Source organism: Mauremys reevesii, linkage group 11 (genome assembly GCF_016161935.1).
Source record: "Mauremys reevesii isolate NIE-2019 linkage group 11, ASM1616193v1, whole genome shotgun sequence".
NCBI lineage: Eukaryota > Metazoa > Chordata > Testudines > Geoemydidae > Mauremys > Mauremys reevesii.
In genome coordinates, this window is record NC_052633.1 from 19,462,450 (window position 1) to 19,483,559 (window position 21,110).

The window sequence follows — 21,110 nt, forward strand, 5'->3', positions numbered from 1 at the left end:
TTGCTGCCTGAAAAGACCCATAATGTCCTGATGCATCTTCCTCTCCTTTTCCTGCTGGGATTCCTGGGCCTGTCTCCTATCCCCTCTTTCCTTCTCCATGCTGTCTGACATGCCTGGTGTTTGTGGTCCAAAGCAGCATTGGTTTGCACAATCTCACTGAACATGTTCTCCCTCATCCTCTTTTTTCTCCTCTTCATCAGGGTTAGCTCTACTACACATATGGAGGGGGCATCCCTCAAAGCTGCAACGGCAGTAACTGCTGCTGATAAAAACAGACAGATATATCATTGGATTTACAGTCATAACAGAAAGAGAAAGAAAATTTTCAAAACTCCCTTCCCTTATTCCCATAAAAACTTTTAATAAGACACGTTTATTGACACTTTGGCTGTGGAGCACCTCTGCACAGCACCGCTCCACAACCCCAGCCATAATAACTATTGCCCGCTAGGGATGAGTATGGGGGAGGGAACTTCAGTTGCATGAAACAATAAATGTTCAGCTCTTATTCCATGGGTATGAGTATAAGGCAATGGCACAATTCTTCCACTCTACTCTGTGCTGATTAGGCCTCAACTGGAGTATTGTGTCCAGTTCTGGGCACCACATTTTGGGAAGGATGTGGACAAATTGGATAAAGTCCAGAGAAGAGCAACAAAAATGATTAAAGGTCTAGAAAACATGACCTATGAGGGAAGATTGAAAAAATTGGTTTCTATGATTCTATCCACAGGCAGTGGTGGTTTTAAGATGATATCCCATTCCTGAAGGCAACAGAGGCACAGAGCGCACAGCTGCTACTGGCGTTCTGAAACCACCTGGGTCCATATGCCTCTAGTCTGTTTACTGCAATGGTGCCAACCAAACTTATCACAGAGTGCTGTGGGAAAGTGTCCTACCAAGAAGGATGAAATAATGCAGCCAGCCTTATCACCCTTTGGAGATTATTGCAGAGTATTTTCATTCAAGTTTCCTCAAGATCTCACTGGAGGATACAAGGGACATCTCCCTATGTATATACACAAACTGCTCCACATGGCCTCCCCTGTCTTCCCCTCACCATTTAACTGAACAGGGGAATGAAAAACAGATGCCAACGCTACCTCTGCTTGTTGTACTGCTACCTCTTTAAATTTAAACATTGTAAGAAAAAAAATATGTGCACACTTACCCAAGGTCCCTTCCCCTTCATTAGGCTTGTCCATGCTCAGCTGCCAGGACTGTGGTGGGGTCTTGAATAGGTTCTGGTTCATGGGACAGCTGAAGCCCCCCAACTGTCCCCTCCTCTCTCTCTTCATCACTGTTCATGGCAGGGCTTTCTGTCTCAGGCTTCTCTAAGGTTTCCTGAAGGGTACTGGTAGGATCTCCACCAAGTATGGCATGCAGGCCTTGTAAAAGTAGCACATCTGTGGCTCAGCACCAGATTGATTGCTGCACTCCCTGGCCTTTTGGTATACCTGGCGCAGTTCCTTAGTTTCTGTGTGGCGCTGCTACTGATCCCTGTTATTCCCCTCTGCCTGCATCCTCCATGCATTCTGTTTGCAGATGTCCATGTTTCTAGAGCTGGTCCATAACTATGCTTGCACAGCCTCTTCTCCCCACAGGCCCAGGAGATCCAGTATCTCCTGTCTACTCCATGGAGCCAGCATGGTTGGTTGGGCAGATGCATACAACAAGGTAGAACTGCTAGCTGTACTCACCAAGGCAGGCAATCATGAAAAGGCATTTCAAAATAGGGTGACCAGACAGCAAGTGTGAAAAATCAGGGGGGTAATAGGAGCCTCTATAAGAAAAAGACGCCAAAATCGGGACATCTGGTCACCTTATTTCAAAAATATGCGAGGCACTTTAAAAGGAAGGGCTGTCTTCTGGTTTCTGTGACTCCTGGGCGGTGGAGTTTGCAGTTGTGACCAGAGCAGTCATTGTTGCAGGGAATGGGGCATTGTGGGACAGCTTCTGGAGGACTGTTAGGGTTGACACAGGTCATGCACTACATGCATGTCTACACTTGCACTGCATTGACCTAGATAGGTCAACCATGGCTCCATGCTATTTGTGGAGGTGGTTTTACTGGCTCACTGTAATGGGGCACTTACTTAGAGATAAATTTAAGCACAAGTAGATCGACAGCTGGCAATTTAAATTGACTTAATGTTAGCGTAGACTAGGCCTGTGCACATTGAAGCAACAGAATTGGTGTCTGGCAAAGCGGTGGAAAAAGTATCCATAGCACACTGCAGAAGTCTAGTGAATACATTAAATTTTCTTAGCATTTACTACCAGTGACTTAATGGTATATTGACAAGTACTATTTGCTTGCAGTAGAGTGGGCAATTCACACTAACTTGTGTACTTGAAGCTCACGTGGATTAATGTAAGAGTGGCCTTAATGTATTACCAATTTTTTTCAGAAGCAAAAGGAGTTATCACAATAAAATATTTTGTAGTTAACTGTATTGTCATTAGTATGTCTACACATAAATCACTGCATATTTTTAACAAACAATAGTGGGCTAATTTAGCTGTTTACTGTTTTCTGCATTATCTTAAGTGTAGCATGTAGGTTCTGCCAGCTAGATTGATGACTCTAAGGATATATTTATGAAAGGATTTTGGAATATGCTTTTCTGTTCAGTTTTGAACAGATGCAGCATTAAAGGCTACTGGGTGATATAACTCCTCCATGTGTCTGATTTGATAACTGACGGCACACTGCCCATGAACTAGGGTATATGGATGCCTTAAGTCATTTTCTGACAGTATGTGTTCTGAACAAATGTCTGGGGCTTGGGGTGCTGGGATTAGGGGTGCACTGGTGTAATGTGGGTTTATGTGTAATATGATATGTTTTTGGTTCACAGTAGACTGTGTCTTTTACATTCTTAACACCTGATAACACATACAGTAGGTTAGCCTCCAATTTAAAAGGCACAACTTTCTGACTCATTCCCACACCCTTGGCTATTCCTGGGTTGTTCATAATCTTCAATTTGAATCTTCTTTGGTTGGTTAGTGGAGACTTTAGACCTAATTCTGATCTCTTTTACTGCAGCCTAAATCTGGTGTAATGTATTTGACTTGCACTAAGATCTGAATCTCCACTATCTAGGTTTTTATACTAGTCCCACTCCCAGGATCTAGTTCCCCTCTGGAATCTAATTGTCCGAAAGCTTGTGTCTCTCACCAACAGAAGTCAATCCAATAAAAGATATTGCATCACCCACCTTGTCTCTCTAATATCCTGGGACCAATGCAGCTACAATAACACTGCATACTCTCTCTCTTCCACTCGTTGTACTTCTTTAAATATCACATTGTTGCCCCTGTTTGACCCGAGTGGTGAGTCAAAGTTTGGGGCCCTGAGGATGTTCTAATTGGAAGTAGAAATTGATGGAGTCTGGTATTTTATTTGATGAAATCTTGTTTATTTACAAGGAATGTACAAAGTCCTGCTTCTCCTAACGCAGGAGGATCCAAGAACAAAAGGAGCAGTTCTTCTTCGAGTGATTGCTCATATCCATTCCAGTTAGGTGTGTGCGCGCTGCGTGCACTTCGTCGGAAGACTTTTACCCTAGCAACCCCAGTGGGTTGGCTGAGCGCCCCCTGGAGCGGCGCCATAACGGCACCGCATATATACCTCAGCCGACCCACCCGACCCTCAGTTCCTTCTTACCGCCCGTGTCGGTCATTGGAACAGTGGAGTGCAGCTTGCCTGACCTCCACTTCCCTAGCTTCCTCATAGTTCTTCTCTGTAAAAATTTGTACATAGTTGATATCTTAGCTTAGGTTTTCTTGTTTTTGATAGTTTATTCAGTTCAGTGTTAGATAGTTAGCGGGTTCGGGGATTAGCCCCACCCGCACCCGGGACCGGAGCGTATGCCCGGCTCCCCGGGTTTCAAGCCGTGCTCAGCCTGCCGCAGGCCTATGCCTACAGGAGATCCTCATAGCTTCTGTTTGAAGTGCTTAGGAGAGTCGCACTTATCCACTAAGTGCCCAATTTGCAAGGCTTTCAAGCCTCGCACAAAGAGGGAAAGAGACATTAGGCTTAAACAGCTCCTAATGGAGGCAGCCTTAACCCCTCTGGCCGCGGCACCGCCCGCTGTCCCTCTAGACTCTTGCAGCGCCGCCACGGCGCCGGGCCACTCTGCTGTGCCACCGAAGGCGCCATCGGCACCAAAACCAGCCCAAAGACGCTCGCTCTCGCCAAAGGCGAAGAAGGGGAAGGCTGCTGCCTCTTCGGCACCGCCTGCTCCGAAGCACCAGAGTGCGCCCCGTCCGGACTGCCCGGCACCGAAACCTGCTGCAGCACCGGTTCCTCTGCCGCAGATGCTTCTGCCAGCACCAGCGACTCCGGCCCCTCAGAGGCCGTCGAGCCCGGCACCTGTGACTTCCCCGGCTCCGACCGCGGTAGACATGCCACTGCCGTCGACTCCGGAGACCTTCGACGCGGCGCGGGACCTCATCGCATTGACAGACCCAGCTGTGCCACTGCCCCCGGCGCTGCCGGTGCGGGCACCCCGTTCCATAGGCAAGCCGTCAATGCTTAAGCCGCCTGCCGGCACCGACCCCGACCAGCACCGATCCCATTCCCGCTCTCGCCGCCGCTCACGCTCTCGACGCCGATCTCGATCGGGGCACTGATCGCAACGCCGCTCGCAGTCCCGGCACCGCTCGACTACGTGGCACCGGTCAGACTTGCGGCACCGATCATTCTCCCGCTCTCCGAGTCGTCATTCCCGGCACCGTTCCGGATCTCGGTACCGCTATGGCCGCCGCTACTCGCGGAGTCGCTCCCGGCACCGAACATGGAGATCCCAGTCGACCTCCCGGCACCGCGCCGGTCGGAGGTCCCATTCTCGCTCCCGCTCTCGCTATTGGGATGCCTCCCGGCACCTGTCACCACAGAGGCGGGAAATGCGATCCGTGGGCACTTCGGCACAAGGGTTATCTGCTCCACCCTGGCCCTCTCGGCATGCCTTGACCTCTTCGCACGCTGACAGCTACTACGTCGACGACCATGACCCTCAGGTCCCTTCGGGAGTTTTTCAGCAGTCCCATTACGCGGACCAAGACCCTCATCACTGGGGTTATTGGACCCCTTGGGCCTACCATCAAGCCCAAGGTGCTCCTGTGCCTACCATGCGTACCGTACCACACGAGTCGCGCATCCCGGAGGCTACTATAAGCCGCCCCCCAGTTGACACTGAGGTACCATCGTGCGCGGAGGAAGGTAATCAGCCTGCCTAGGAACCTCTGGAGCAGGAAGCTTCACAGGTCCCAGACGCTGACCGGGACACCATCATGCCCGGAATTTCTTCTTCCTCCTCTTCCCCAGATGAGGCGGTGGTGGGGTCGTCATCGGTAGGTCCCCCGCCAATTGACTTACGGGCACACCAAGAGCTCCTTCGCAGGGTAGCACTGCGAATGGACCTGCAGGCGGAGGAGGTATCGGAAGTGGATGATCCGATAGTGACCATTTTGTCAGCGGACGCCCCTACCCGCATAGCCCTGCCCTTCATTAAGACTATCCAGGCGAATGCTGATACCATATGGCAGACTCCGTCCTCTATTGCGCCCACAGCCCAAAGGGTGGAACGCAAGTACATGGTCCCTTCCAAGGGATATGAGCATTTGTATGTGCACCCTATCCCATCGTCGTTGGTGGTGCAGTCTGTCAACGATAAAGAGCGTCACGGCCAGCAAGGCCCGGCTCCTAAATCAAAGGAAGCCAGGCGAATGGACTTGCTTGGTCGCAAGGTCTACTCTGCTGGTGCCCTGCAGATCCAAGTGGCTAACCAGCAGGCCTTGCTAAGCCATTACAGGCATGACACTTGGGCTGAGGTAGAGAAATACAAAGAGCTCCTGCCTCAGGATTCCCGACAGGAGTTCATGGCCTTCGTAGAGGAAGGTAAAAAGGTAGCGCTCACCTCATTACAGGCCTCCTTAGACGCAGCTGACTCGGAGGCACGTACTATAGCCTCGGGCGTTACCATGCGCCGGATCTCTTGGCTCCAGAGTTCGACGCTCCCTCCTGAAGTTCAGTACACCATTCAGGACCTTCCTTTTGATTCCAAGGTGCTCTTCTCCGAAAAGACGGATTCCAGACTCCAAAACCTAAAAGACAACAGGGTCACCATCCGTACTTTGGGGATGCATACCCCTGGTACCCAGAGACGTCCATTCCGCCCCCAGTTTAACCGGCCTTACTATATGCCTCGCTACAGGCAGGACTCTGGTCGGCGATGGGGTCGCGGGGGACGTAGACGGCAGCCTGGCAATCAACCGTCACAGGGGCGAACCCCCTCTAAACCACCAGGGCCTAAACCAGCCTTTTGAAGATGCGCCCGGGGACAACATACCAGATCTTTCTCCGGATCCCTCCCTGCCTTTTTCCAACCACCTTTCCTATTTCCTCCCGGCGTGGGCCCGGCTGACCACCGATGCCTGGGTCCTACGCACCGTGGAACGTGGTTACCAACTACAATTCATTTCACCCCCACCTTCCCACCCTCCTTCCCAGTCCCTTTTCAGGGACCCCTCTCATGAGCAACTCCTCTTACAAGAGGTGCACTCCCTCCTCGCCATCGGAGCAGTGGAGAGGGTTCCAGAGAGGGAGAGGGGCAAGGGGTTTTACTCCCGTTATTTTTTGATCCCCAAGTCCAACGGGGGACTCCGGCTCATCCTCGACCTGCGAGACCTCAACGCATACATGCTGAAGTTGAAGTTCCGCATGGTATCCCTCGGGACGATTATCCCTACTTTGGATCCGGGAGACTGGTATGCCGCCCTCGATATGAAGGACGCTTATTTTCATATCGCCATCTTTCCACCGCACAGACGATACCTCCGATTTACAATCGCTCACCTGCACTTCCAGTTTGCAGTCCTCCTCTTCGGACTATCTACGGCCCCAAGGGTGTTCACGAAGTGCATGGCCGTCGTCGCCGCCCACCTCCGTCGGCGCGGCATCTGCATTTTTCCCTACCTGGACGACTGGCTCATCAGGGGGGATTCGCAGGCTACGGTCCAGCACCATGTCACGGTGATCAAGGACTTATTCACGCGCCTGGGCCTAGTTCTCAATATAGAGAAGTCCACCTTAGTACCAACTCAGAGGTTGGACTTTATTGGCGCGACCCTGGACTCATCTCTAGCCAGAGCCTACTTTCCTCAGCTACGGTTCCAGGCCCTTACACAGCTAATCCGCGCCCTTCAGGCCTCTCGTATGACCTCGGCCCGTGCTTGTCTCCGCCTCCTCGGTCATATGGCGGCTTGCACACACGTCACTCCATTTGCCAGGCTCCGCCTCCGCCCGCTCCAGCTGTGGCTCCACTCCAGATACCGTCCGCATAGGGACCCTCTGGATACCCTACTCACCATTCCAGCGGGTGTCCTTCAATCCCTGGATTGGTGGCTGACCCCTTCACACATATGCGCGGGGTTCCCATTCCATGCTCCTCAACCTTCCCTTTCCCTGACAACGGCTGCCTCATCCCTCGGGTGGGGGGCCCATCTCGGCGCTCTTCGTACTCAAGGCCTTTGGTCGGTACAGGAATTGAATATGCACATCAATGTCAGGGAGCTCCGGGCAGTGCGCCTGGCATGCCAGGCGTTCCGAACTCGCCTCCATGGCCGTTGTGTCTCAGTCTTTACAGACAACACAACGGCCATGTACTATATCAACAAGCAAGGCGGGACCCGCTCTTCCCCCCTCTGCCATGAGGCGATGCTACTGTGGGAATTCTGCATAGCCCACTAGTGGCGTCGTTCCTTCCCGGCGTCAAGAACACCATCGTGGATCGCCTGAGCAGGTCCTTTCTCTGCCACGAGTGGTCGCTGAGAGCAGACATCGCTCATGCCATTTTCCAACAGTGGGGATTTCCCCATGTAGACCTGTTTGCATCCCGATCGAACCGCAAATGCCAGGAGTTTTGCTCCTTTCAAGGCCTGGCACCGGGCTCTCTGTCAGACGCGTTTCTCCTTCCATGGACTCATCATCTGTTCTACGCCTTTCCTCCGTTTCCCCTCATACACAAGGTCCTGCTGAAGCTCTGACGGGACAAGGCTCGTCTCATCTTAATTGTGCCAGCGTGGCCCAGGCAACACTGGTTCACCACGCTGCTCCGTCTGTCGGTAGCCAGCCCAATTCCTCTGCCGATTCACCTGGATCTTATAACACAAGATCACGGCACTCTCCGTCACCCAGACCTGCTGGCCCTCCACCTCACGGCGTGGCTCCTGAGTGGCTAGACCAGTCGGAATTACGCTGCTCTGCTCCCGTGCAGCACGTTTTGTTGAGCAGCAGAAAGCCTTCCACTCGATCTACCTACCTGGCCAAGTGGAAGCGCTTCGCTTGCTGGGCTCAAGCGCGCGACGCTATTCCTTCCGAGCTTCCGCTTCCAATGGTCCTTGACTATCTCTGGTCGCTGAAACAGCAAGGCCTTGCACTGTCCTCTATGAAGGTGCATTTAGCGGCTATCTCCGCTTTCCACCCCGGTGAGGGAGGGTATACGCTGTTCTCTCACCCGCTGACTACTCGTTTCAGAAAGGGCCTTGATCGTCTCTACCCCCAGGTGCGCCACCCGATTCCCACCTGGGACCTCAATTTCGTCCTCAGCAGGCTCATGTCCCCACCATTTGAGCCACTGGCCACCTGTTCTTTGCTGTACCTGTCATGGAAGACGGTTTTTCTAGTGGCTATCACATCAGCCAGATGGGTCTCTGAGCTCAAAGCGCTCGTGGTGGACCCACCGTACACCGTTTTTCATAAGGACAAGGTACAGCTACGTCCACATCCGGCATTTCTCCCGAAGGTAGTGTCCGCGTTCCACAATAACCAGGACATCTTCCTTCCAGTTTTCTTTCCAAGGCCTCACGCATCCTCGCGAGAGCAACGACTTCACTCCCTTGATGTTCGCAGGGCATTGGCTTTCTATGTTGATCGGACAAGACCGTTCCGCAAATCCCCGCAACTGTTTGTGGCAATTGCTGACCGGATGCGAGGTCTTCCTGTCTCGTCGCAGCGAATCTCCTCGTGGCTCACAGAGTGCATAACTTGTTATAACTTGGCTAATGCCCCTTTGGGCCATCTCACCGCCCACTCTACCAGGTCCCAGGCGTCCTCCGCTGCTTTTCTGGCGCAAGTACCAATACAAGAGATATGCCGAGTGGCGACCTGGTCGTCCGTCCATACTTTTGCCTCGCACTATGCCCTGGTCCAACAGTCGAGAGATGACGCAGCCTTTGGCTCTGCGGTCCTGCATACCGCCACGTCTCACTCCAACCCCACCGCCTAGGTAAGGCTTGGGAATCACCTAACTGGAATGGATATGAGCAATCACGCAAAGAAGAAAAAACAGTTACTTACCTTTGTAACTGTTGTTCTTCGAGATGTGTTGCTCATATCCATTCCACACCCACCCTCCTTCCCCACTGTCAGAGTAGCCGGCAAGAAGGAACTGAGGGTAGGGTGGGTCGGCTAAGGTATATATGTGGTGCCGTTATGGCGCCACTCCAGGGGGTAAAAGTCTTCCGATGAACATGCACGCGGCGCGCACACACCTAACTGGAATGGATATGAGCAACACATCTCGAAGAACAACAGTTACAAAGGTAAGTAACCGTTTTTTTCTTAGCTTACAACTCCAAGCCTCTTTAGCCAACATTCCCAAAAGTGCGCACTCTCTCTCTCTCTAGCTTTTTCCAGGTCACACTTTGTTTACCAGCTGCTGCTTGGCCTTTTTCTGTTTGTCTCTGCCTCCCTTTGTTCTTGTCTGTTTAGTTTCTATGTGGTCTGCCTTCCTTCCCACCCCCTCCATTTAGCAAAATCCCTCCACTCATTCAGTCCAAATTTCCTGAGTGGGTTCACAACATGCTTTTGTCTTAGGTGGGGAACTTCTGATTAACTTATCCTGACAGTTATGTCAACTGAAGGATGCCTTTATACCCAGTCTCAAAGAGGTTTGTGGTCCAGTCAGTCCCAAGTACCTCTCAGCATAACAATATTTTCGTTAGCACTTTTACATTTCAGCAGGTACCATGTTCTTATTTCATTATTTTTGGACAGACACCATCAGTGCCCAATCTGTTTAGCGATTTGGGAATTTGCTGGCTACCTACTTTTATACTCTGGTGTCTTTGCACTGCACAAAACATTTCCCCTGTTTCTTAGATCAAGAGATCAGTGGTTCTCTTGATGTAGCTACAAGATTTATAAGCAAATTAAATAATTGCCCTCTTACTGATAGGAACACAAAGTAAAACTATTAACCTGCCTCCAGCAGTGGACAGTTATTATTTTTAACAAGGTTACAGTAGAATAAGAGGATGAGAAAATCAGAAGGAATCCTAGATCTAAACTCCACTGAGCCAGATTCTGACTTCATTTAGACAATTGTAAATCCGGAGTAATTAAATTAAAAACAATGGTGCCATTCAGTCAGCTCTAGCAAAATCAATGGTGTTAATCCAGATTTACATGGCAGTAATTGAAATCCAGATCTAACTCACTGATTATATGACTTGAGGTAATTAATTTGACCTCCTACAGCCTTAATCAATCTAGTTTAAAATTGATAAAAGACTTAGAACTCCTTTGAAAAAATCAGATGATGTGTTTTAAAAAAAGCCTTCTCTTGGAGGAAAGAAATTACAAAATGATTTCTCTGTAGTAACTTGAATTTTTCGAAAAAATATGGTCAATTCTCCTCTTCTAATCCAGTCTATCCAAGCAAGGGAATCAGAGCAACAGATGTCTTATTAAGAAAAATAGTCTGAGATGTAGATGCCAGCCATTTTAAGCAATCTCTAATCTGCTACAAATTAAATGTCCAAATCCTGTTTTTTGCGTGCTAAATGGAGGCATTAATTTTTGCAAGGAAAGCCGCTTACAACCCAGACATTTCTCTACTATCCATTCTTCTGAATTTTTGGAGCATCTCCAGACCTTTGCTTACATGTAAGACACAACAATAACATTTGTGGTATGAAAGCTATTTGACTGCAATATGAACTATTGAAATAAGTGAGTTTCACATTACATTCATTAACTTTTATCCACATCATTTCAGTAGCCTTTCCTTTACTACCTAGGTTCTCTCATGAAGGATAATCTTTGGTTAAAACACATCTCCTTAATACATAAAAACAGAAGAATTTTTTCTTAGGTTATCACTGTCTATTCTTTCAAGCATGCATCATAATAGTGCAACAAACTGAAAAAAACACCATTTTTCAGACATTTGTGAAGCTGCATTTAAAACACCTTGACACACACTTGTAGCTAGTCAATTTCTTTAGCTAGTCTGACCATTGCTAAGGCAATGTTTTAGTCCCAGGTATTTTTAGTAAAAGTCATGGACAGGTCAGAGGCAGTAAACAAAAATTCATGGCCCATGACCGTTCCATGATTTGTACTATATTCCCCAAACTAAAACTTGGGCCAGGGTCTGTGGGTTTTCTAGGGGTGCAGTCCAGGGGTGGTGCTGGTGCTGTGCAGGGGCAGGTGGCACACAGCCTAGGATCCCCACTGGTGCTGGGGGCGGGGGGAGAGCAGGCGGCAGCATGCAGCTCAGGACCGCTACTGGTGCTGGGGAGGGGGAGGGTTGACTGGGCTGGCAGGCTCCCTACTCGGCTCTGACAGCATATCCCTGCAGCTCCAAGGGAGAGGAAAGGCCAGGGGGCTCCCTGTACTGCCCCTGCCACGAACTCTGGCTCTGCAGCTCCCATTGGCCAGGAACCGCAGCCAATGGGAGCTACGAGGGCGGTGCCTGTGGTGTAGGCAGCGCACGGCTGCAGAGTCCCCTGGCCCCTCCATCTAAGAGCTGCAGGGTCATGCCAGCCACTTCCATGGAGCCCCCCCAAGTAAGTGCCACCCTGCACCCCAACCCTGAGCTCCCTCCTACACCCAAAGTGCCCCAGCAGTGGCCGGTGTGGCTGGCTCCAGGGGATGCCTGATCTGTTCGAGCAGCCCTGAAGCCAGCTGCACTGGCCGCTGCAGAAGTCATAGAGATCATAGAAAGTCACGGAATCCGTGACCGCCATGCAGCCTTAACCATCACCTTCCACATTTCCTTATTCTCTGATCTCCTGTTACAAGCTTTTGATAGTGCTCTTTTAGGTCTATTATAGAGGCTTTAGGAGGGAAATGGAAACTATCACCGATGGCTGGAAGTGGTATTGCAGCAGCCTTGCCTCAATTTACCCAGTATTTATCTCTGACTCATTCTAGCTGTCTGGCCAAGCCATGTAACAGAGTCCAATCTTTTTGGGGTCTCAGAGTCTGTCACTTAAAGTCTACAGAACACAGCAAAACAACCAAATCTTCAGCCCAACCAGGCTTGGCTATTTGCCTCCTCCTTTGCAGGCTAACCCCAGCTGCAATAAACTGCCTAGAGGCTGGCATACTCTCCCTTTACCCAGGCTTTCAGGCAGGCTGTAGTCCCTGACTGGCTCCTGTCTTCAGCTAGGCCATAGGACAATCTGTAGCCTCAATTTTCCCCACTGCTGGGCTTCCTTCCTCTTAAATCCAACCCTACACAGATGTAGCAGGGTGGGGCTAACAGAACAGGGCTGACTGTCCCAAAGCCTTTTACCCTTAAAAGGGGCATGCCACCCTGTTACAGAAACATTTTACTCATTGCTGCAGTAGTACCATCTTGACATTTAGCTTCCTGAGTATTTGCTACCCTCTCTTCTCACAAGGAAAAGATCTAAACTGTCTAAAAAGAAACAAATCTCGGCCAGTCTCCCTGGCATCTCATGGGTGACTGGCCATCAGTTCAAGCTTCCCCTCTAAGCCCTCACCACCTATCATGGGTAGCAGCTACAACTTATCACTTCAGTATTCCTATATTCCCACATATATAACCAAAAATTGTTTACCGTATTATGGCATTTGAGTTGCCACTTCAAGCAGTGGCACTTGCGTTTGACAAACATCCATTCATGCTTGCATTCATCCTGCAGATGTCCCTGCTACTGATTTTTTCCACCATCAAAAGAATTACTAAACATCTGGAGAATGGATGGTGACTGGAAAGAAAATACAGATGATGCTGTAATGGTATTAGTTGTAAATGTCTTGGTTTTCAACCACTAAGAGGGCCCCATATAGTCCCCAGCATGGAAATAGCCATGGAATCTATATTTTGCTGTCCAAGTACTTATCTGTCTGAGATGGTACACACATACGTGGGGTAGCCAGCCCCTCCCGCTGCTGTGACTACATGGTAGCTTGAGCAGAGCTAGTGGAGATATATCTCCTTGAGCTGGAAATTCCACTTCCAGCTTGAAGTGCAGACATACCCTGTACAAGTAACCTTCATTTCTTGTGTGTGTCTATCCTGATTATATTGAGTAAGTTTGTTTGCAGGTCAAATTCAGCCCCGGTGTAAGGAGGTGCAAGATCCTTTGACTTCATTGCATTTGCTTATGCTAGAGATGAATTTGGGCCATAGGCTTTGGATAGATTCTGCCTAGAAGAATATTTGCCAATGGAAGTCATATATATGATTATCTCAATTGAAACAGACAAGTGATTTCTAAAAGAATCTCTCTAGCTTTAAATTTCTTTTACTGGTAAACTTGCTCAATCCTAGACCGTAGAACATTATATACTAAGCAGACATTTTCTTATTTATATTAACATTACTATTTCCATAGACTAATGTACTAACTCTTCTTTTCCAAGGTTTTTCACTCCATTCAGACGAGCTGTATAGATCTTCTAAAGACTATTGAGAAATACCAGCAGAGACTCAATGGTATGCAATAACATATGTATTTTAATTTGGTGTAATAACAATAACTACTTTTTTTTTAATATTTTGAATTTAAATCCATTGTTAAAACCAGATAACTGTTTAACCTAAAACAACCTTCTGGCATATTTGAAACAGTTTTTAATTTCTGGAGAATGTCACTATTTTAGTGTAAACCCTGAGTGCCAGATTTGGGATTTCTTGATAGAATACATTAATGCTACCTATATTTGTACTAAAGGCAGAAAATGAAGTACGCCGTTATATGGCTAATTCAACTAGTTCTAGTAGCCCTAATCCCTTATCATTAAACTAAGGGAAGCCATTACAACTATTAGAAAACATGACCAGTGGTTTATATAAAACTTAATTTTAGTTTCCCTAAATTTTCAGAAAAGCTCCTCCTTGTTAATGAAAATTAATTATTTTAAATAAAATTGTGAGTTTTTCCAGCTTAAATTATGGCACAGTATTATCTCTATAAAGTTCTACAGATAGTATAAGTAACAAAGGATAACAAAAGTAAGCAGACAAGGATCACCTCTTAAAGTACATCCTTTATGAATCAGAGTTCAATTAAAAGTATTTTTAAATGTAGTAATAAATTACCATAAACAACAGGATACTAATAATGAAAGTCTTTTGTGTAGTATGCCTCTATATTCTTTATCTCTGTCTCCTACCAAAGGGAGTCTCAGATGCCCAACTATCCCACATGAAAAAAAGTACTTGAGAAGTCTGATTTGGACATTTGCATGTTTTACTTTCAAACGTATTCCTTCTTTCCCTCCTCTCCCACCAATACATACCATATCCAACTGTAAATCTAAAGAACTTTCTATGCATCTTATCAATTTGAACAATAATGTGCTTGTTTTCCCACCCTCTGGGGACTATTCTTAATATGATTAAATACATTGGAAGTGTTAGTTTATTTATATTGTGCAATTATTTCCTTTTATAGTTATGTCTGAGGCGGAAAATGAGCTAGGGCTCCTTTTAAAGGTTCAAGGAGAGCAAGATGCTACTAAAGCTGGCAAAATGATGGAAGCCACTGGAAAGATCCTCTGTTCTTCTGCTCAACAAAGGTTTTCAATTATTTTATGTAGTCTTCCTTCAAGTTACATTTGGTGCTATTAATATAAAGTTATGTACATGAAATAATGCACCTGTTTGGTGCTTTAAGATTCTGAGGTTAGATCCATGGAAAGCAAATACAATTTTATGTAAAACAAATAGACTATAATAGAAGAAATATATACAGAAAATACAAATAATCAAGAAGTACAGACAGGAAGATCAGTGTAATTTGAATTGCAAATATAAATATAGACTTGAACTGAACTTACAAAAAAAAGCATATTGCTGCAAAAAAAAATACTGTGCCAAATTCTGCAGTCTACACTGTGGGGTAAATTAAATGTCATGAGTAAATTGATCAAAAAACATAAGTGGGTGCAAATGATAAAGTAGTATAGCTTGCACCAATATACTAAACATGTGTAACACTGAGAAGGGGCAGCAGGAAAATTGCAGCAGGGAACAGATCAGCATCTCCCCTATGCTGTTACACCATACTATTAGCTGGTTTTCCTGCTGTATTCCCTTGTTTGCACCTTTGGTGTGTAAGTTACTCATTTTAATCTCTGCTGAGATCTGTATTCTGCCAACCTTATTCATGTCAGGGTAGTACCTTACTATGTAAGCAGTCCCACTGCAATTAATAGGCCTATGAGTATGAATTATTACCTATTATGACTAAGGGTGGCAGAATCAGGCCTGATGAACTTCTCTTGCAAATTAGACTACCATATCATTTACACCAGTTTTCTGATTAATATACAGCATAGAAGTTAACCAGAGACTTATATGGGTGTTGCATTTATTTACACCATGGCTGCATTTTACGCAATATCTTCAAGTTCACAAAGGAAAAAACAATCTGATGTATAGAAGGAAGTAATATTTCTCTTTAAAACTGATTTCTTTGCTATCTCTGCCTTGAAATGGGTACTTCGGTTATTGAAAAGAGGTTCTTTAATAAGGGCATTCAAAATAGGTTTCACTGCTGTTTGAAACAAAGATAGAAGTGTCACAGAACATTTTAATTAGTATGGGGTGTGTTAGTTTATCTTAAATAGGGTGCTCCTTCAGAAAACTGAGCATGACACACTGGTATATCAAAACCTATTTTCAATTTGAAAGGATTTGGTATATGGACGTGTGACTTGGGGTCAGGAAACCTGGATTTCAATCCCAGGTCTGTCAATGATCTGATGAGTAATCTTGGACAAATTACTTCATATATTTGCCTCAGTTTTCCCCAGGTGTAAAATGGAGATGATAATACTTACCCTCCTCTAAAGTGCATTGAAGAGTTATATGTAAATTCTAAATTTTAACCTATGTTTAAGAAAAAATTGTAAAGTAAAGCATACCAAAACTTAGCAAGTTAAGGTTACCCAGACAATCTTAATTATGCCACTTTTGTCTTTGCATCATAATACATTCTTTTGTTAGTTAATGATCACATACTGTTATTTCCACTATAAATATGACTAATTCAGAGCACAGGTTGGATGAAGGCCAGTGGATTAAATATGTATTTTTAATCATGCTTCATTCACTATATAAAGTCTACTCTGTCCATGGAGGTCCCAGATGTGCTCTCAGGCTTTATCTAGATTAGGAATTAAAATAGATTAGCACACATTAGCTAACATATGCTAACACATCAGTCTAGTGCAGACAAGGCAAACTGCCTTTAACACATGCTCAGCTGGTCGAATTGAAGCCTGGGCTCCCCGCAGGTTTAACTTGACCAGTTTAGCATGTGTTAAAGGCAGCGTGCCTTATCTATAGCAGACTTTCAAGTTGTTTTATATATGCTAACACAGGCTAACATCACACCTTCAATTCTAGTCTAGAAAATGCCTCAGTTACACAAGTGTAAAGTGACTGATAGTTGCAAACAATTTGGCTCTCAGCACCTCTCATTGACTGTCTTACCTTGCCTCATTCACTATTCACCATTCAGCTTACACATCAAATGCAGCAAGGGACCTGTAGAAATAAATATAACTGAACAAGAAAGTGAATTTCACCTCTTCAAAAACAAAACAACTTGGGGCGTGGGGAAAAAATTCAGTTCAAATTGGGACAAATCAAAACCTCAATTTCTTGTGGAAATCAAATTCTGGAATATTTTGTTTCTGAAATGAAATATGCTTCTGGGTCTGTAAAGGAGTGTGGAGCCTGAAAACCCTGGCCTCCACTGCTCCCTGACTGCTCCCATCCCAGGAAACCTGTCAAGAATCTGGGAGCCTTGGAACTTGGCCTTGATATTTTCAGGCTGCTGAGGAGCCAGACACCTGGAACCCCTTGGAGCCTGAGCAGCCACTAGGCAGACTGATGATGAGCCAGGAGCTCAGAAAGCTCTGGCTAATTTCCTTTGAAAGATTAGCTGAGCCTGGAAAGCCCTGGGCAATTTCCTTTGAAACCTGCAGAACATTTTGCTTTTCACAAATTGGCATTTTCCAGCAAATAAATATTCTATTGGAAAATTTCAAACCAGGTTTAGAAATAATAGCATGTGATTGTGTAAGACTATCATAAGTCATATGAATGTGGGACAAAGTTAATTAACTTTTTGAGTTCTTCACCTTACATATTAAGTCCTGATACCATGAACACTTGTGCAGGTCCTTAACTTTATGCACAGGAAGACTCACATTTAACTTTGTATGCAGAAAATTAATCAGGATCATGGTCTTCAATTTCTTTTAATGCAGTTTTTTTCTTGGAGTTTCCTAGGGTTTTAAAAAAATTAAATGATAAAGTTAATTTCCAAAATGTAGAATTATTTGCCAGACAGTGCTATGAGGCAAGGCTGAAGCCCTTCAAAGACTGTATGGGACAAGGCAAGGATCCTCCTTAACCCTGCCTCAATGATAACACACTTGTGCATTGAAGGAGATAATTTTTCCACAAATTTTTAATGTGTTGATCTAAAATTTCACTCTGTTCTTTTGTGCATACATGTGCAGTGGTAATAGAATGTTGGGATATTAACGATAACCAATCTCCTACTCAAGTATCAGAGGGGTAGCCATGTTAGTCTGGATCTGTAAAAAGCAACAAAGAGTCCTGTGGCACCTTAGACTAACAGATGTATTGGAGCATAAGCTTTCATGGGTGAATACCCACTTTGTCAGACCCATGAAAGCTCACCCACGAAAGCTTATGCTCCAATACGTCTGTTAGTTTATAAGATGCCACAGGACTCTGTTGCTTTTTACATCTCCTACTATAATTTTTAAAGTTACAGTACCTTCATGATAAATTTTTAAAACCTTAGAGCTTGTCAAAATATTTGTATCGGACCACCAAAAAGCGTCAGTAAGTCCAATTAGGTATTACCGCTGTACCAAATGTTGTTTCTATTGCCTCCTGCTGAGGTGAGAACTGTAATGTGTGTGTTTGTATACATTAAACACAAAAAACTACCTAAAAAGACATCATCAAGGTTGCAAAATCAACCACTCAAAAGTTAAGAAATACCAGAATTAAGGTTGCCTTTACAACCTTTATTTGGTCCCCTTGCATGTAGGCATTATGATACAGTCTTTAAGTACATAACATCTTTTTTCCCCACAGGACCCTGCTTCATCCAGTGCAGAGAATGAATGGTGCTCACTCAATGAGCAGCTATTCAAAATTTTGTTTTATCCTCATTGTTCAATGTGTGGCCCCAGGCCTTATGTACTCCACGCTATTCAAACCCTGCTCTGAAGTCAGAAGTATTAATTTCTTCATGGGCTTGTCTATGGCATGCATTATTATAGTATCTGAGTGCTTCACAAATACCAATTTGTTTTCACAAGATCCCTGTGAGATGAATGGATACTGTACTCATTTTACAGATGAGGAACTGAGGCAGAGATTAAGGTCAAAAGTATCCACTAATTTTAGGTGGCTGATTTGTGACACCTGAGACCTGATTTTTCAGATTACATAGCATTATATAGCACTTCCTATGATCAAAGCACATTTGATATTGACTTCAGTTGCAGCTGTGGATGCTTAGCACTTGTGCATTTCATACCCAGCAACACACAATTGGTGACCACCTATGAAAAAACTAGTTTAACTTACTTGCCTAACATCACATACAAACACTGGTGGAGGCAGAGATAGAATCCAGTTCTGCCAGGCAGCATTCAACTGCCTTAATCATGAAACCATTCATTTCTTCCTGAAATCCCCTGCCTCATTCACTACACATTTTCCAACTCCTGGAGCAAATGAAGCAGGGGTTGTACAGACAACAGCCTTCTTCACTACACAACCCTGATTTATCCCCAGAGCAAGTCCATCCTATGCAGTGAATCAAGCAGGACTCCTGTGGGAAAAAATAGTATGTGATTATGTAATTAAAGACTGTATCATAACACATATGCACAAGGGAGCCCAAAGTAGCTTTTGTTTAATTTCTTAAGTTTTTAAAAAAGTGAATCGAAAAAATAGAAATTCCATCATATAGCATCATATTGGCATCCACAGAGGTCTTTTGCAGGGTTGGAAAATTTAAATTCTCCACACAGACCTCTGCCAGTTGAGCTAACAGAGTAACTGATAGTGAAAATAGGTTGTCATCCTCTATATGGACCTGGACTAGAGAGGGATGGGGGAGCTTTAAAAGAAACACAAGGCAGTACTTCTTCACACAATGCAAAGTCAACCCATAGAACTCGTTGCCAGGGGATGTTGTGAAGGCCAAAAGTATAACTGGGTTCAAAAAAGAACTAGATAAGTTCATGGAGGATAGATCCATCAATGGCTATTAGCCAAGATGGTCAGGGACACAACCCCATGCACTGGGTATCCCTAAAATTCTGATTGCTAGAAAGTGGGACTGGATGATGGGGGATGGATCACTTGATAAATTGCCCTGTTCTGTTCATTCCTTCTGAAGTATCTGGCACCGTCAGCTGTCAAAAGACAGGTACTGGACTAGATGGACCATTGGACTGACTCAGCATGGCCATCCTTATGCTCACCAGAATTCTTATTACATGGGCAAAACAACTTATTTTTCCCTTGCTTCATACTCGGAAATGGCTGAACCGTTTTGGCTGAAACTTTCCAAAAAAATTCAGCTTAAGGCATAGACCTGGCATGGGAAATTTGAATGGTTACAGTGTTACAAATTTATAAGCAACTGAAAATGTGGTCTTATAATGGGAAGCATTGGGCACCCTTGATAATAGGTGGGTTTGTCACCCATTTTATGCCAAAGGCATATTTTTTCTCCCATACTCTTTTCTCAAAAAAATGGTTCAACTGTTTTGTTCTCCCAAGGTTTGGTCTCCCAAGCAGAGACCAAACCAAGCAAGTTTCAGCCTGACCTCTGAGAGTTTGGCAAGTTATAAACAGCTGAAAAAGGGCCTTTAGAACAGAGTTGCTTAGGCAGTGTTAAACCGTAACCGTTATGCAGTCAAGTTATAAATGCCCACTTTCAGCCAGCTAGAGGTAGAAGACATTTTTAACAGTACTGCTGCTAGTGTGCAGAAACATACACTCATGGTATCAGGACCAGAACCTTCACCTGCTTGTCTAGTATGTGATGCCAAGAGCACAACATTACTCATTACTATTGTATGATATTTTAATTCCATTTGTGTTCTGAAACCTGGGAATTCCAAATGAATACTACATGAATGCATTCTTTCTGGTCCTGGCGGCTTGCTACATTTCTTTTAAGTTATGTATGACCATTCTCTTTTACGAATGTTGGCATTTGTAGCGTTTGACCACTTTAGGGTATGAGTACACTGCAGCCACACATGTGAATGGCAGCTTGTGTAGATGTACTCTTGCTAGCTTTTTCTATCTAGCTCACTAAATATAGAACTGAGGATGTAGCAGCATGGGCTTCAGCATAGGCTGCACAAGTGGGTATGTATTCGGGAGGGTCAGATGGGTATGTACAGCTAGAGCAGGGGTAATCTATTTTTTGTCAAGGTCCAAATTTCTTGGTTAAGGTATAGTCAAGGTCCGGACCCTAGAGAGAATAATACAAAGATAACAACAATGATAATAATAAGTAAATAAAAAGATTTTGTAGTCTGTTCAAAAACATCTGGTGGTCCAGATTTGGCCGCTGGTCCAGCTGTTGACTACCCCTGAACTACAGTATGGCTAGCGTGCGTACCTCTACATAAACTGCAAATTACACTTGTGGCTGTAGTGTAGTCATGTACCCTAGGTCTTATCCTGCAAAATAGCAAGCTCCATTCACTTCAGAGGGCATCTAGCAGGAGGTGGTCAGCACCTTTCAGAGTCAGGCCC

At 45.4% G+C, this 21,110-nt stretch overlaps 1 protein-coding gene and 1 long non-coding RNA gene across 7 annotated transcripts in view; one reads left to right on the forward strand and one right to left on the reverse strand.

Moving 5' to 3' along the window:
- The window catches only part of ICA1L (islet cell autoantigen 1 like), a 66,412-nt gene that overhangs the window by 19,266 nt on the left and 26,036 nt on the right, over positions 1-21,110 (forward strand). For all 6 annotated transcript variants that reach the window (XM_039495939.1, XM_039495934.1, XM_039495936.1 and 3 more), the window contains 2 exons: positions 13,691-13,763; positions 14,725-14,848. In XM_039495939.1, coding sequence (XP_039351873.1) covers positions 13,691-13,763; positions 14,725-14,848 — 197 coding nt within the window. The remainder of the gene's footprint in view (positions 1-13,690; positions 13,764-14,724; positions 14,849-21,110) is intronic.
- On the reverse strand, positions 12,949-17,573 carry LOC120375198. The gene is made up of 3 exons (XR_005586495.1): positions 17,492-17,573; positions 16,770-16,823; positions 12,949-13,032 (listed from the first exon to the last, which is right to left on the reverse strand). It is a non-coding gene; the product is annotated as an uncharacterized LOC120375198 (long non-coding RNA).